The sequence below is a fragment of the Phaenicophaeus curvirostris genome, chromosome 14 (genome assembly GCF_032191515.1).
Source record: "Phaenicophaeus curvirostris isolate KB17595 chromosome 14, BPBGC_Pcur_1.0, whole genome shotgun sequence".
In the NCBI taxonomy this organism is placed as follows: domain Eukaryota; kingdom Metazoa; phylum Chordata; class Aves; order Cuculiformes; family Cuculidae; genus Phaenicophaeus; species Phaenicophaeus curvirostris.
In genome coordinates, this window is record NC_091405.1 from 17,150,588 (window position 1) to 17,168,336 (window position 17,749).

Consider the following 17,749-nt stretch of genomic DNA (forward strand, 5'->3'; position numbering starts at 1 on the left):
GCATCCTCCTAAAATGTTTTTGCCCATCTCTCTCTTGTTTTTCTCAAGAATTTTGTGTTCTGGAGAACTTCACTTTTGTGTGTTTCAGTGAAGCAGGTTTGCTGCATTCTTCACACTGGCCTGTGACAGGTTCTTGCCCAAGTTTTATGCCCATATGGTAACAGCTACATTATTTTTATCACTCATCCTAGTGAGGCCAATTCTAGATGGGGTTCAGTTCAGGGGTGTAAAAGCTGGTCTGAAGGCAGGTAAGCAATTTATGTAATTGGGCCTTTGCAGGGAGCAAGATGTGCTTTCTTGTCAACAAGCACCATGCTTAAATGTTATGTTACGAGGAAACAAAGGCAGGACAGAAGAAAGTACTGGCCTGAGGAGATAAGGTAGGACAGAAAAATTCAGATGCTGCAAAAGGGGAACAGTTCTTGAATTTGGATAAGCTTCATCAGGAACAAGAAAGCTGGGACTTTTCAGCTTTAGGAGGAAAAGGCTCAGGAAGGAACTTATCAAAGCGTGTAAATATATGATGGGAGGGTGTAAGGAAGATGGAGGCAGACTCTCCTCAGCAGTGCCTAGTGACAGGACAAGAGGCAATGGGCACAAACCAAAATGCAAGAAATGCCATTTAAACAAAGGAAAATGTTTTTTCATTGCATGGATGACTTAAGTACTAGAATAGGTTACCCAGAGGTTATGGAGTCTCCAGCCACGGAGATTCAAAACCTGACTGGACATGGTCCTAAGCAACCTGCCATAGGTGACCCTGCTTGAGTGGAGGGGTTGGACTGGTCCGTTCCAAGCTCATACTTTCTGTGAATCTGTAATTGCATCCCTATCCTTTGTTAAGCAGAACATCTATGTTAGTCATGTGCACCTTTTGTGGTTGGTGTCACCTGCTCCAGGCTCTATTTATTCCACATGACCTATTTCTTGTACTTTTCTCTAGCTAAGTCTTAAGTGTAGGGCTTCCTTGTGATGTTGTAGCAAGGGGTTTTCCAAAGAATATGCGGGTCTGGATTTGTGTCAAGCTGTGTGATTGGGGTACCATGCAAACTTTTGAGGTACAAGTAACGAAAACTGTAGGTTAGGGAATAGAAGCAAATGTACCTGCCCAACTGGTAAAGATTTGGTGGGAATAGAAGAAAATAATCAGAGTATTTGCTGTTGGAATTACCAGTCTGAAGAGATGAGTCATTGTCAGAACCTACTTAAAGCTCTCTTTCATGTTTTTTTCAATATTTCTTTTAATTATTTAGGATTGTACCTAATCATTCTCAGTTGAACATTTCTGATTCAGTTTGCATTTAACTGTTGGTTTAACCTCCCCTCAATGTTCTTGAAAATCCAACCCTTCACAGGTTAATAGCGCTACTAAGGTCCTAATGCCTAGTGTTTGTCTGTACACTAATAGAGCTATACTAGGCTGCAGAGTTCACATTTTGAAAGTCTATATACAAAGTGCTGGTGATGAGTGATTAACACGCTGTGAGGATTCACCAGCTCCAGAGCAGCCACTGAAAGCAGCTTTGGATGTACAAAACTGAGGTTTCTGTTTGTGTGTTACATCTTTTTAATAGTTAGATGAAGTAGTAAATTAGGTTAAAATGAAATTGTAGTTAGAATAAGGCCTTTTTGGTTTGCTGCTTTTCCTCCTAATTGTGGCATTTGAAAACAAATCTTTTCTTTTGAGAAAAAGCAATGTTTTCCTGACCTGATGTGTCAATCAAGTCTGAAACAAGCAAAATTATAACTGCTAACTGTATAGGTATGGTGAAAACAAAATAAAAGGAAGGACAGTATAGTAAACGGACATTTCTAGAATGTGTCTCTGGTGCTCCTTTCCCAACTTCAAGCCTTTAATGGCTCTCCAAAAATGATTACAGCAATTAATTTTTTCTGAGACTTCATGTTACCTAATGTGCTTAAAATTAAGTGTGGTTAGTTGGTATAATTAAAGAGCTGTTCTGTGTGTCAGACAGTTTCACAAACAAAAAATATCTGGGAACCAATCTCAACCCTTTCTACTCACACCTGCACAAGGGGGGCACATCCTCAGCACACATAGCCTGGTGTAACTTCCCTGCAACTGCTGAAAAGGATCTGGTTCTTCACTTCTGAAATACCACCTGTCTAAACTTGTACCTGCACATACTTTTAAAAAGTTGAAGGAATACTTCAGTTTCGGCATTCTTACTAGAACAGAGATAGAGCCCTTCCTCAGATGGGTGACTACAGTTTGTGTAACTTGAACTTACCATTGAGGTATGCTTCCTAATAATACCTGAAAGTTGAATTTCTCATTTTTAAAAATTAGAAAGCAAAGCAACACCAGATCGAGTGTTTCTCAGCCCAGAACATGCTGTCCACTTTTGTCTGAAGTAGGACTTTAACTCCGAACTCCAATTGCTAGTGCAGTGCATCAGATCACCCTCCTCCAGTGCCTAGAAACTGCATCATTTTGGCTGGTTGTCTGCAGCACAGACGCCTTGTCTTCTTGTGTCTTCTTGTTTCTTCAGAGGTGCCTGCTATGATGGATTCCAGAAGGAGATGTTTAAATCGTCAAAATGTATGGTTCCTAATGAACTCCATAATAGGCCAAGCACTATGTGCTGCGTATACCCTTCGCCACGCCACCTTTTATCTGCCTTTTTCTCAAGATGTCTAACAATAGCTTAGTAACTGATAGGTGGCTGAGTAACATGCAAATAGGAGGTCTTATTTCTTGTTTTGGTTACTTGTTTGTTTGTTTGCTGCAGGAGATACTACTGTTCGATGTGAGCAACTGGATATGCTTCAAGATTGGCTGTCTGAATTCAGAAAATCTACCTCCTCCTCCAGTACAGCCAATCCAGAGGAGCTGGTGGCTTTTGATGTAATCTGTGGAGATCTCAATTTCGATAACTGCTCCTCTGGTAAGACAAGGTTTTCCATTTCCTGGTATCTACCGATTCCAAAAAGGAATAGGATGATTCCTGGGGGTTATAGCACTACACTAAGTTGTGACTGGTGTTTGCAAGGAAAGACGTCATTGCTACATTGCTACAGCCTCAAGGAGAGCGGAGGAAAGCAGCTCACACTTAACCGGCTCTGCTGATGTTCTTCATGATGTTTTGTAAGGCACTAAGGACAATAACTTGCGACTTGCAGTAGCAGTAATGAGGACAGATCCAGTGGTTTAGCTGTACTTCAATTAGGTAGACAACTAATATCCTAGAATTTTAGTTCTGAATGATGAACATGGACATTATGGAAATTTTGTGGAGAAAAAGCAGTAAATTCATGCAGTTAAAAATAATCTGATAGTGCATATACACAGACATAAGAGATTAATGCTGCAGAGAGAACTAAGCATTGCTGAGTCAGTCTTTGAAAAAAATTAACTGATGCTGTGGACTTGTGGGGGGTTTATTTTAATACATTTTAATATTGGTTTTTATATATTTGGATGCTCAGAGTACTAGAAAAAGAACTCCACAAAACCATAAGTAATGGGTGCTGAGTATACAGAGATGGTAGCCCTTTCCAAACAGAAATATTATGGTCTGTTAACAGTTAAATTGACGACATAGAGTGCAGAGCATTGTGTTTTGTGTTTCCTCTCTGCCTTGCTGCTTGGCACAGCTCAGGCATCCAGCAGAGCCCTTGGGTAGCTTTGTACAATGGCGATCGACTCTGCCAGTCTGCAGCTGGCAAATGGATCAGTGGGGCTGGGCAGGTGGCCTCCCACAGGGCTGCTGGCTGGTGAGCCAAAACTGAAGCAGCAAGAGACAAAGGGTGCAAGGCAGGTACAGGGAGGGGGGTTCAGTGCAGATACTTTGCCTGTGCTGTGTTACCAGGGAGATGTGCAGCGCACAGGTGAGCTCAGGCTGCAGCATTCAAAGTGGGATTCAGCAATTCAGGCCCAGTCGTGGATTAACAGGTGAATTTGTGAACAGCATGCGGTGTGAATGCTGTAGTCTTCAGCAGCAGCTCAGGGAACTAAGGCTGAGAGCAACAAACGTACCACAATAGTTTTAAGAAACAAAAAGCAAGCGTTGTGTGATCTCAAAAATTAAAGATTTTAGCAAAGTTGGAGAAACATGTAATTGGGTAGAAAAGACTATCAACCCAAAACACGGCCCCTCTGTTGTTCGTTTCTAATATGTACAAAAAAATAAACCAGTCACAACTCTATGATCCAAAGTAAACTCATAATGGTCAGAGAATGTGCTGGCAAGCACTCTGCCTGGTAGAAGAATCCGTTCTGCACGGTAGAGGTGAACAGTAAGTGGCCGTGGCTACAGAATGCTGTAGTGAAACAAACACCTATTAGAATAAAATATAACGGCAGCAGCAGTAGTGAGTTTTTAGGGAAGGAAGGAAGAAACGTGGCCACTAAGAGGCCTGCAGCTAGCCAAGCTGCCACACGGGCAGGCAATGGCAGCAGTCCTGATGAAGGGAGACACAAGCTGGGGGATACAAATGGACACATCTGCTGTGATTTGACTGTTTCACTCGCCATCTGGCTGGCTGGGGTGGCCTGCAGGCAAAGATGTCCACCAAGGAAATAAACAATCTGCCGCATACCAAGGGGCGGCTGCCCAGTCAGACACGAATGGGAAGGGAGCGGGGCTGTGAGGCAGAACATATGGTCAGTTTTCTCCACCTGAGAAGTTCTGGCACTCTAACCAAGGTCTTGCTCAAGAAGTAGAGAGTATAATTAATGCTGTTGGGACCTGTCTTTTTAAAGTAAAAAAAACATTACTTGCTTTTGCAAATGATAGTTGTAAATACTGCAACCACTACTAAAGAGGACTGAAAAGTAGGTTATAAAAAACAATTTTGGTTTTGCTGTCTCTGCAGCTTACTTACATCCCCCCCCCCTTTAAAAATCACTCAGCCTGGAAACTGAAATTAAGCTGCCTATTTAATTTTTTTTTTTGATTGCTTTCTTTCATTACGCACTATGTAAGATCAATGCAGTGTTTTAAAATTTTCTCCCCGCTTTCTACATGACTCATTGTTTTAGGGATGTTTGTTAGCACTGCAGAGAATTGAATGTTTTAAGATTTTTTTTTAACACTAATCAGCTTCCTGTAATTCTGTGTATGATTTTCTGTATTCTTTCCTGCACTGAAACAGCAAGTAATTAACGTTTCAGTGAATATCAAGCTTCTATTCTTAGATGTATTGACAGAACAGTTTTCAAAGTTCTCCTGGTCCACAGGCAACCTTCTACTTATAACAAATTTTCTGCAACTCAGTTTTCTGCTCCAGCTTTACAGAACAATATGACAACATTCATACAGTAAATTCTCACTTAGTGGGAACATTATTAGAAAGTTAGTTACTGTCAAGTTGCTTTGGACTGACTTGTGTAAAAGTCTATTATCTTTTTAAACCTTTTCGCAGAAGAGAAAAAGCCTTCCAGTTGGCTGTGACTTGTCACTATCACTGCCACAGCTACAAATTAATCATGACAAAATGCTAATCTATCTTAGATGGGTCATGCTGATTATGTTTAGAATGGCTTTAATGCCCTAGATAATATCCCAAGCACATTATCAACTGCCTGTCCTTTCTCTTGCCAATTACAGCTTGGGTAGCTCCAAGCTCACTGAGCTGTATATATACACCCACTAACAGCCATTTACATCGTGAAGCCAGTCCAGTTCACCACCATGTGATCTATCTCAACAAACGCTTTGTACCAGTGTAGGGTGTGCAATGCCAATGGCAGGGGGAAGAAATAGGCTGGAAAACCACCACTTCAGTTTACAGCTAGAAACTACAAAAACATGTCTTTCATAGAAAGGCTTTGTAAGGAAAGCACTGTTATTGGCAGGCATTTGTTGGGATTTCTAATCAAGACAAGATACCACTGTGCAGTAAAGCTCCTACTGAACTGGTCCAAGTCCACCCTATTTATGTGTACCAAGTAGACAGAAGGACCTGCCTTTCCTGTTGTGGCAGAACACACAGGTGTCCAAGGGTTTGCCACACGGAGCTGATGTGCCTTCTCTTGGGCCTGTTCTTTCCCTGCAGATGACAAGCTGGAGCAACAGCACTCTCTGTTTACACACTACAAAGACCCATGTCGAATTGGTCCTGGGGAGGATAAACCATGGGCAATCGGTAAGACCTTCTCTAGCTGTCTGTGTATGAACACTTACTTGGCTGTCACCCACATGACATCTGCAACTGGCAATAAGAAGGGTATTTCTGTAACCTATCTTTTATGAATCTTAACAGTGACTCGTTGAACTATAATTAAGAACCAAACAGGGATCTTAAACTTCAGTTCAGATTCCAGGACTTGTGCATCAAGCTACTCGACTGTCTTCCCACACTTGTTCTACTTTTAAAATACTCTCTAGATTACTTTGGGTGGGGGAAGCCAAATTATTGGTTCTGTACTTTCTGCATGTAGTGAAAGCCTGCAGCTTTTGATCAGAGTGTTCCACTTGGTGTTCTATAAATACCATCAGTGAGGATGTAACAAAGCGATTCAACAAAGCTACCAAGTTGTAGGGTTTATCTTATAAAAGATTTCATGGAACACCGAGATATTCACACCTGGTGAAACTCGGCTGTACTTGGTGAAGGTTTAGATCAGGAATTAGACTTTCCCTAGAGAACCAGTTATAGCTGCGAAGACACTAAAGGTAAGAATGTGGAACTGTTTAATGTTGTGGCTTTACACTGTTGTAGCAGAAAAAAACAAAAAAATCTGAGACATTGAGGCTGAGAAACTGGAAGGGTAGAGATGATGTTTTGCAAGGTGGCAGGCAGTAGGAAGGTCTGGATAGAGGAGCTACTTGTCAAGACTTGGCAAAGGCTGCTCAACTAAATTGTAGGCAACAAGCAGGTCAGTTCCGTGCCACTAGGTCTGATGAACTTTTGCTAGTCTCTTGTGTGCTACAGATTGCAAATGTGATGCAAGAAAGAAAAGTTAGAGTAATAATTATGAAAGAACAAGAAACTGAGCATACAGAGTATGGAAAGGAGAATCAACAGAAAACAGTGAAGGCTGAGTTTAGATTGGAATGTCTGCCAGGAAAGCATTAGAAGCTTAAGCAGGGACTACAATGTAGTTAAAATACCCATTCCTGGAGGTGTTCAAGGCCAGGCTGGATGGTGCCCTGGGCACCCTGATCTAGTGGGATGTCCCTGCCCATGGCAGGGGGTTGGAACCACGTGATCTTTAAGGTCCCTTCTAACCCAAACTATTCTATGTTTCTATGATTCTATGAAAATGGAACAGAAAATGTACGGAGGCAGACACCAAAAGAAAAGCTGAGGTACTAAGGCCATGTATCCTCATCCTCGGTATTACAAGAAGTTATTTCCTATATTTATTCTGAAAGTAAAGAATCAGAGTAAAAGCATCCTTAGTCCAGAGTGAGAAGCAGTCACTGTGAAAAGCATAACTGCAATGCAGGGCTGTGACCTGCGGACACAAAGAGCTCTGGGTCTGAGCAGTCCTCTTCCCCCTCAGTTGCTGTCTGTGTCCCAGGGGCTTCCTGAGAGGCAATTCACCAGAGGCACGCTGGGACACTCGCATCTCCCTTTCTGTTTTCACAGGCACCTTGTTGGATCCCGAAGGATTGTATGATGAAGAAGTGTGCACTCCGGATAACCTACAGAAGTATGTGATTCTTAATCCTCCCACACACTTTAGACAGTTCCTTAAAAGGCCAGTTTGTTGCTTCCTATTTAACATTTCACTAACAACCCATGCTAGAAAGCTTGCCAGATTCAATACACTCAAAAAAGCAAGCTCACAAATACAGAGGGGAACTAAATAGCACATCAAACATAACTAGGACTATGGCTTAATATCCTTCAGTGATACCAGTGCAGTGTTACTTAAGGAGTGTTTGATATCGAGGAACAGGTGTCGTTGGTTTGAGCTGGTGGTCTCATGAGAAATACAAAAGAAAACTTAATTTGCAGAAGTCTTAAGATAAATTTCTTGAATTCTTGAACTGTTTGTTAAACAATGTGCCAGTGGAGAGAAATTAATAAGCTTTGTATGTTTTAGAGCAGCATTTAATTAATGTGATAATCCTTTTGCACCTTCTTTACCTCAAGGCTAGTTTAATGGACTTAAATACATTATGATGATGACCAATGATAAAAGATCTTCTAGCTGTTCATTACCAAAATACACTAGAGGTAAAGTTGTTTGAATTAATGAATCTGTGCAGATACACATAATGGAAATGGTGCATTATACGGATCCTCACAGTTTATGCTGGCATTTGTAATCAGCAAGTACAGAACTACACAGTACAGATGGATACAGTTGAATGCATCAGGGGAGGCTACCCCTTGAAGTCGTCTTTGAATAGGTTTTGAACAAAGAAACTGAATTCTAGACATAAGGTCTGGGTTTAGTTTATATTCAAAATAAGGATTTGTTATTTAAAAGTCACGCTTTGCGCATTCAAAAGCCTGTAAAATTTCCAGGCATTTCTATTCACGTGTTGAAAACATGAATTTGGTACATGTGAAAGGGATTTCTGGAAAGCAAAAGTAAGGTATAATTTGGCCCTACAATCAAGTTTGCAAATGCAAATCTGTATGTGGGTGTAACAATCTATTTTATGGTTCCAAGCGCAGGCTTGGAGCTCTTTGGAAAAAAAATTAGAACACCCCCAAATACCAAAAATCTCCCTGTGTTTTCAGTGGCCGTTTGTGACAATCTGTCACCTCTTTTGGGGTGTTTTTGTTTGTTCTCTGAGGAGTTACTTGTATTCAGCAATTAAGTTCCACTGACAAATACATGGCTGATAGGCGGCCATCAAATAAAGATGTCAGGGTCTGACCTGCGCTACCTCTTTGCATGTGCAGTGCCTCGGTATGGGATAATTGGAAAATATTCTTCACTGTTGGTAACAGAATATACATAAGGGAAACAGGGATGTGCATGTGTTCGGTGTGTAGACGTGCTTCCACGAGAGGCCAAGAAAGCCTGTCCTTCCATCTCTGCAAGGGACTGGTAAGCATAAATTGCCAGTAAGTTCAGTAAAGGTTAAAGCTATTAATGGAGTCTGGGCTTTAAAGAAACTTAAATGTTAAATTGCACAGAAGCGGTGGAGCCGTGTCTCACTAACATGTACCGTTCGTTCATATACTCAGCAGACCTGGGTACCACGTAACATTGATTCGTTCTCAAATTTTTCAATAATAACCCTTGATCAAGATATACAGACATTTCAAACAGACATTTAAATCAGCACTGTAAGCAATCCAGAGAGTTATTTCTTCGTCAGCACTCTCCTCTAGGTTATAAATAAAATCAAGTAGTTCACATTACTAAACTAATCGGACCATAAAAGCAGACAAATATTTAGTTCTTAACATGAAAGAGATATTTAAGAACAGCATACGTAAAACACTGGACTAGAAGAACATACTTAGTACAAATAATGAGCAAGTTATTTCTAATTATAGAACAATTAATGAGCTAGATGTAATGACCTGGGCCCTGCCACAGTGCTGGAAACCACACAAGCTTTGGCTCAGAAACACTTCATGAGACGCACGCAAATAATCCTATCACAAAGATGACTCACCCTCAAGTAAAGCACTGGAAGGAGCCCATTTTCATCTCTGACCCTGAATAGAGCCTGGCACGCGAGTCTATTACAGAACAGCTAAGAAACAAAACTTAAATGCAAAATTTTCCTGTCTCCACCGCTGGACAGTAGCTCAGAATTCTGGGCGAAGGCTGCTACACCAGTAAGAAAAGTCATCCTTAACACTGGTGCTTCTCACCTGAATGGGAGATAGTCCCTTGAGCTTTATGGGGAGGCCTAAGTTTTGCAGTAAGGCTGCCAGGCATACTCTGCTCCTCGTGCTCTGCCGCTGCGGCCAGCACTACAGACCAAGCACTGGCCAGCGAGCCATGAGACACAACCTTCACACTTACAACTCTGTAGTTATTTGGGACTAAAACCTTTTAAAGAAAAAATTAAGTCCCAGTTACTTTTTATCCTCCTTTGCTTTGTGTCCTGTGAATTAAGACAATTATTCTGACAAAACTCAGGTGTAGGAGTGCAATGCAGTAATAATTTGTTATGGTCACTTAAATTGTTAGCACGTGTGGCCAGATGTCCAGCACTTGTGCGTACTTCCCCTGGAGACAAACAGTAAACCATCGCATAGAAAGAGGCACAAGTTTTAGTCAGAAGCAGATGCACACACATGCATTTTCCTCATGTATTTGGAAGTAACATTTCCCTTCCGTGAGCAGTTGTGCAAGTTAAGTGAATACTCAGCATTCACAGACTTTTAAAAGGACATAACTGAAGCTAAAACAAATTCATCCATTAAATTAATGCAAATAAGATTTTTTTTTGCCTTAGCACTGCAACACTAATCAGCAGTTTCTTCTACTTTGTTACTTAATTAACTTTGCCAAATATAAATACCATTTTGGAAAGAGGTCAGTTCCATCAAAGAGCTCGCTTCCTTGAGCCTAGGAAAAGAACTGCAGGAAGTGCATTACTTTTAGTAGCTCTTTGTAGAATCAGCTTGCAAATGGGGTGCAGACAGTACACTGATTTAATGTGAGTTATTAGATGACAGCCTAAAACTGAATGATACAGCAAAGGAAGCTCACTTTCATAAACTGATTACAATAAACTCTTCAGTACCTCACTAAATCCAAAGAGGGCTAAGAAGAGTTCTGATCAAACAACCGTATGACCAGAATTGTGCCATTGTTATCTTTTGAAGGCACATAAAGTACTTCTAGTATGCATCAACTGACCCAAACTTATGGATTATAACACTGCTGAAACTTAATCAGCTGTCGCGAGTGCTGGGTCTCCTCTGCCACCATTCTGATCCATCCAAAGAGACAAAATTTGACAGAGAAACCATTTGAATCTCAAACATTAAAACATAGCACGAGAGTCTAGTGTTTGTCTCTTGTGTTCCCTTCCTTCTGTACTCTCAAGTGCATGCACTAGAAAATTCCTAAACACAACCTCATAAACCCCATCCAAAGTTAAGTCTTAAAAACTGGGTGATCAAAAATATCTTATTTTTTTCCAAGGTGAAATTAAGGGCTTTGTACCTGCTAGGACCCAAGTTCATGGCTCAGTGTTTCTCCTGCGACAGTTGATGATGTAGCTTAATGGCGTAATCAACTCTTACCAGGGAAACCACAGAACCTTGAGCTCAGGTTTTGGCAGGTGAGTAAAGGAAAACGATTTTCAAGGAAGTGGTTTTGAAAGTAGTTAGTTTGTGTTTTGAGCCAGAGAGCAAAACCACAGCCTAACCTGTCCCTCTCTGCATGCACAGCCATCACGCAAACCAGCTGTGATCGTACGCAGTATGAACCGTCTGCACGATGCCCCACGCATGCAGGACCCATGCACAGCTTCTGCAGTCGCATGCACAGTTGTGGCTGTTGCCTTTAGCGCTCCCCTGGTAGAGCTTTTAAATAGAATGTGAGAAGGCAAAACTTTTTAATCCAGTTCAACAGCAAAACAACACAGAACAGCACGGCAACGTGGACTCATTGTGAAATCGGAGTGACAGGGACCTTGGTGGGTTATCTAGCCCAAAATGACATTCAAAGGCTAACTTCAAAGTTAGATCAAGTGACTTAAGGCCTTAATAGTCTTCTGCATAAAATCTATTTTTAAGGTATAAACAAACTAGAAGTTTGAATGGGAGATGTGTCTAGTCTTGGGCTGGGTAATCTCCGTGCAAGACAGGGGCAGTAGCAACACACCCCCTAAGTCCATCTCTGCAGAGGAGTTCAGAGAGTGTCTCACACAGGAATCAAATTAATTAGGCTGTCATTACTACAGAAGTAAGAGCTGGGGGGGTCCTGGAGACAGTAATCTGATGCTGAGGCTTGCTCAAAACCAACTGCCAGTGCCCAAAGGTGTGCTCCTGAAAACCTCATCCATAGCTTTTCTGGAAAGCTGGTTGCCTTAATTTCAGAAGGAGTTGCTCTGATCAGAGTGGAGAGATTTGTATCAAAGTACTCAGGTTTGTTCTAAAGTAACCCATGAAATAGTGTTCTCCTGTGCTAGATTCAGCAACCTGGACATCAGCCTGGGCTGGGGGCTCCAATGCGCTACAGACAGCAAACATGTAAAGCTCTTGTTTTGTTTTTAATGAAACAGGGTGCTGGAAAGTGAAGAAGGAAGGAAAGGATACTTAGTCTATCCCACCAGCAAGAATCACAGTTCCAGTCAAAAGGGGAGGAAGGCATCGTTGAAAGGAAACGGGAGGAGGATTGACTATATGCTCTATACAGAAGAAGGCCTCTACCTGGAATGGAAAGTGGTGAGTTTCAGAGTTGACAAAATTAGCTGTAACTCATACAACAAACTTGTCTGGATGGCACTGCAGCCTGGGATCGAGTTCATACTCCAAAGAGAACCTGCTGCTTTGCTATTTTCTACTTCTGCTTGCCAGTACCAAATCGTAAACCTCTCACACGAACAAATTTGAGCTTAGGGATTCCAGTAACACCACTGGTAGATGTGCTGCTCTTCAAAACCAGACAAACTGAAACCTTGTTGCCATTCCTTCAACTTCTGCCAGACCAAGAGTTTTGGATGATGCCTTCCATGCCAGCAGTCTGAATATTTTTCAGTCTTTCAAGTGCCTGGATGCCTGTGAAAACCCACCTATGTTACAAACCTGTGACCCACAGGCAGAAGTTGTTATGGGCTAACCAGAATGAGAAAGTGTGGTGTGCTGTCTGCTTCCTGCTGCAGGGCCTCACCTGCTACAGAACTCCATGAGGACCACACTAGTTAGTGCATAGTTACTGTGCTCACTGCAGCTGCTGCAGCAGAGCAGGCGATAGAGTAGTTCAGAGTAGCGTAGTGCACAATCCCGCAGTCTCTCTGCACTCTGGACACAGTAACTTAGACGCTGGATTTAGTCTCAGATGCCAACGGCACATCTGTGGGGTAAACACATCCTACATTTTGCACAAACAGCAACAAACCCAATGTTTTAAGAGTTTTGACCCAGATTAGCACTCTGATAAGGCTCACGCTGGCTCCATAGAGAGAATGAAAATACCTGTGCTTCCTGCAAGCAATTCCAAAGTTCTGGCAAAGTACTTGGCCTGTAGGAGCGTACAACTACATGGTATCAAGTGAGCATTCAGATTGCTCCATCCAGCTTTTGGGAGCTGGGAAGCACACAGTATTTCCTACAGAACTTTAAACTGGTCCTACAAAAGGTTGCCAGAACATGGAATTCAGAGACACAAGGAGCAGGACTCCTGATCACCTTAAATACCCACAAAGTTTAACACCTCAGTCTGATAGAGACAGGCTTCCTTTCCAGCTGGGTGCCATATCTAGTCCGGGGCAGCCGTCCCTCCTCCAGGCCAGTGCCTCCCTAGGCACATGGATTACCTCCAGTAGAGCTACTGATACGTCTGTCTGGAACAACACACGCACTGCTGCAAATGGAAAGGAAAAGCACCACAGGCTTCATCCAGCCTCGTTCAGCTGTGCGTCACCTCACCCGCTGCCCCACGCTGACATGTCCCGTGTGGCAGACACATTTACCACTGGCCCAGTCCAGCTGGACTGGTCCCAGTCATCCACAACACAGAAAGGTAGTTCGAGGTAAACTGGAAACTGGGATAAAAGCCGAGTGCTGGTGTGTGGTATAAGAGATCCACTTTCAAATCCCTTCTTTCTTAATTTTGCTTTCCTTCTGCAGGAAGTGGAAGAGTTCAGCTTTATTACCCAGTTAGCGGGCTTGACAGACCACCTACCAGTAGCAATGCGTCTCATGGTGTCTACAGGAGAAGATGACCCTTAAAACTGACCAGCTTTAAGAGATTAGAAGAGGGAAACGTTAATGATATTAAGAAAATATCAGAGGATAAGAACAAACTATTCTGGTGCCACGTTAGGAAAGATGGCCAGACCTGACCCGGGCTACTCCCAGAAGTACCAACAGCGGAGGATATAAAAAGGGAAGAAATAGAAGGGGTTGTGGCGGAAAGCCACTGTCACAAGTTGCTCAGGCAACAGGGCAGGCCTGTACTACAATGCTTTCACTGTGGACCGAACAGAACCAAGATGGAAGTTGTAATTCCTTCTGAACCAGTGCCATTCTTACTAAAACATGTTTTTATACTAATATATAGCACAATTTAGTTTGTAATTAGTCTGTGAGTTAGTGCTGCTCAATGGTTTTTTGCATCATTTCTTTGTATAACTAAGAAGCTAAAGCTTTTTTTCTTTTTTTAGCCTGTTGAAGTTGTAGTAGCGTGCTTGCATCAGTAGCATGCGCCCGCACTGCATGCCACTCTGAGATAAAATAGTCAGTAAGATACCATGGGGAATATCAGAATGGAAGCGAGTTCAAAAATCCGATACCAGCCAAAGGCATTCTGGGACTGGCAAACCCTTCTGCCATTACAGATAGACCTTCAAACACACACAAACTCTACACAATTTGCAGACCAATATCTTCCTGTCCTATTTAAGGATACTTAAAAAGATTTGGCATTGGTACTTTAAGAACACAGACCTACCCTTACTCCAGCTGTGTTCCCACTGAAATTCTGAAGTGTTTTGTCTGAACAATGACTCCAGAATCGGGCCTTTAGCTTTCTAAGTGCAACATATTTCTTTAAGAAGAAATATAGTTCCCCAGTTATGTCTTTTCTTTCTTTCCCATACGTGGGGCAGTTCTGAATAATGGGATGGGATGGGATGTATGTTACAGTAGAGTGAATAGATTCCTGTAGTACCATTGGTAACACCGGAGCCAACGTTCTGCCTTAGCTAGGAAGAGTCACTGGGAAATAGCTTGGGAAATGCATGCTAGATATAGGGTTCAAATAAATGTAAGTGGCATTTGGGGGGAAAAAAGCGTAGAACAGTGAGTGATAAGGCAGGATAACCTTACAATTTTGCAAAGGAATCAGTACACAAAAAGGGAAAGCATAGCATGACTAGCTGCTAGAGAGGAGACCTGTGACTCTCGGAGCTGGGTAACTACTTCTTTGCTGCAGAGGGTTTGGTTATGTCTGCGAGACAACTCTCTAGTTGTTTTGCACTCAGACTTTAATAGGGGCCGTGCCAACTAGTTCAAATGTTCTTCCCACTGCAGCTCTTTAACTGTGGGGCTCCCCTCTGCCAGCGTATCCCCAGGGCCTGTTCTGCCCAGCCTCTGTAACCTTAACAAAAACAAGGAAAAGCTGAGAATCAGGTCCATAACGAGACTTAGCTTTTTTTAGGGATTTAAACTCAGAAGGGTTTGCATTGCTGGAAGAACAATGAGACCCCTTGCATTTAACTAAGACTTAGTTTCTTCTGCCTACTACTTGTTCAATTGTAGTGTTATTTCCTCTTACATTACAAATTACCTGTGTTAAAAAGAGAAATTAATCTATACTTACTCAATTAAGTAAATGGTTTCATTTACACTGGCCACAAACTCCTGAAGATGCTCTTGTTTCAGTTTAGTTTACACCTGCTAGGAATCAGCTTGAGCTAAACCCGAATAGATTTAAATTAGAAATCCCAGTCTGCACAGCTGTGACAGTAAACAACAGGACTTAGATTCTGCAAGTAAAGAAGTTTCCACAAGGACTGGACAAACAGTATTGACTAATCCCAAGTAGGCAGTGGGCATGTGCTCACGCCCTCCCCACCACACCTCGTCTCCACATGTTTATGCCTCCTTTTCCAGTCCTGGCGTTCCTTCTTCAGCAGAGACTGCCTCTTGAAGTGTACTGTGCCAAACCCTGGGTGGTCTGCAGGTGCAACCCACGGGGACTCAAAAACACAGCCAGACTCAATCCCCCTTTTTGATAAAATTAGGTATTCATGTTTACAGCAGCAGAGACTTCAGTGTCCAACGCCCGTGCACCACCAGTTCCCCACTTTGTACGCTTCTCTTTATACAGAGGGTGCACTTATGTGCAGTGTGTTTTTCTGGTTTCTTATCTCTCCAACCAATTCAGAAAGACTTGTACCTGAAACAATGCTTTTAATCCTGTTTTCTACCTTGCTTGTATTTTATTAACCTTTTTAAAGAAACCAAACAGTATCAGTAGCAATTTGTGTGCTGTCCAGCAGCTGTTTCTCAGTAGTCAGATTAAATATGAGCTACAGTATTTTTAATAGCTTTCCTACAATGTAAAGTACAATTTGATATCAGTTTCACCAAGTATCAGTTGCAGGAGCTGAATTTGACACTGTGTGGGATGTAATCATAAACCTACTGCCAAACAATGTTACATTTACAGTAAAACTAACATAGTCTAAATTACTTTTAAATCGGTTCTATGGCTTTGTGCTGATTAAAAAAAAGGCACTTTTGTCAACTTTTTGAAATACGTCAAGAAATATTTTTCAAATTTGGAGTAAACTGTTTTAGATTTTGATGTTCTTAGTTTCTCAGTGATCAAGAAATGGATACTTGTAAAACATTCTCTTTAAACAACACACACACATTTAATCAGCCTAGGCAGTTCTTACGGATTTACTGTCTTAAGCATCTACCTTTGCAAGAGAGGGATGCTGGCGAGTTCAGCATTGTGGCACCACTGTACAGATGCTCCTTGCTTTTTTGCATTGATCCTGTGCCTTCTGATGCCTTGGTACACGGGCAGGAGCCAGAGAGCATATGTACGGGTGAATTGCATCAAACAGGATTTCCTTCCCAGTAAAGTAACGTCCTGGAGAAAACCGAGTCTATCTGCACCACTACTACCGCAGTCCCACATATTATCTCTCAGAGAATCACTTGGACAATGCTGTACGGGCAGGACAGCCCTCATTACAAGCCTTAGACAGATACTATATCATAGAATATTTGCATTTTAAAATGTGGGAGCAGATCATGCCCAGGAAATCAAACCCTGGATAGCTCTTTCAGCAGTCAATCCTACTTGGCTTAAGTGCAGCATGACCCAATTTATTAGTAGGGTGTTATTCACAAGAAATTTGAGTTATACATACTCTACTCTACTTACCCCACTTTCTACAGGAATTTCAGTTATCTTCAGGTGGGTGGTAACGCAGTTCTTGGTTTAATAACCGCCATTCAAGAGGGATGCTGTAGATGAAGTGTCAGCTGTTTTTATAAAAGCTAGGTAACATCTTCTGGTTCCCACATTCAGTTTGCATCTTACAACAGCACTCCTAGAACAAGTGAACAAAAGAAACGAATGAGAATAGCCAAAACCTCACAACTTCAGAAATTTCAAGGATGTCAGATCCTTACAAAATCAGTACCTTTAGATCACTTCAAAACCACAGCCTACGGAAAATAGCACACGCTCTGTCTGGCACATTCAGATCCAGTTAATCTGTGCACTGTTTGAGGGATACGCAATCCCCCTGCTTTGCACCCAGCCAGCCACTGCAGACCAGGGCAGCAATGCCTGGTGTACAGCTTTATGCCATGTGAAAAAGCATTTACTGCAACTAATACGAGTGGTGGTCAGCTAGTTTTATGCCATCACAAACCAGATGCTTAACAGAAGCTGTCTAAAGCAACCCACCATGAGCTGTAGCACAGCCTGACTCCAGGAGAAGCCTGCAGCCCGCTGAGGTGTGTCCAGTGGCAAGGATACCCTTGAGAAAGCTGTCGGGTACCGCAAGGTTACCTGTCTGCCAGTATTACGGCACGGCTTTGTGCCCCTCAGCCCTGCTTGTTGGCAAGACAGTAAGATTCAAGGAACTCGGATTCCAATAAAGAATTTTGGTTTTAAAATGGCCTTTGTTTGGTGGTCCAAGATTAAGCAGATCTG

General features: G+C 42.2%; 1 protein-coding gene across 1 annotated transcript in view; it reads left to right on the forward strand.

Annotated features, from left to right (window-relative positions):
- The window catches only part of SMPD3 (sphingomyelin phosphodiesterase 3), a 96,191-nt gene extending 80,619 nt beyond the window's left edge, over positions 1–15,572 (forward strand). The window contains exons 4-8 of the mRNA XM_069868533.1: positions 2,754–2,909; positions 6,022–6,111; positions 7,561–7,624; positions 12,129–12,291; positions 13,696–15,572. Coding sequence (XP_069724634.1) covers positions 2,754–2,909; positions 6,022–6,111; positions 7,561–7,624; positions 12,129–12,291; positions 13,696–13,797 — 575 coding nt within the window. The 3' untranslated portion in view covers positions 13,798–15,572. The remainder of the gene's footprint in view (positions 1–2,753; positions 2,910–6,021; positions 6,112–7,560; positions 7,625–12,128; positions 12,292–13,695) is intronic.
- The last annotated feature ends 2,177 nt before the right edge of the window (positions 15,573–17,749 follow it).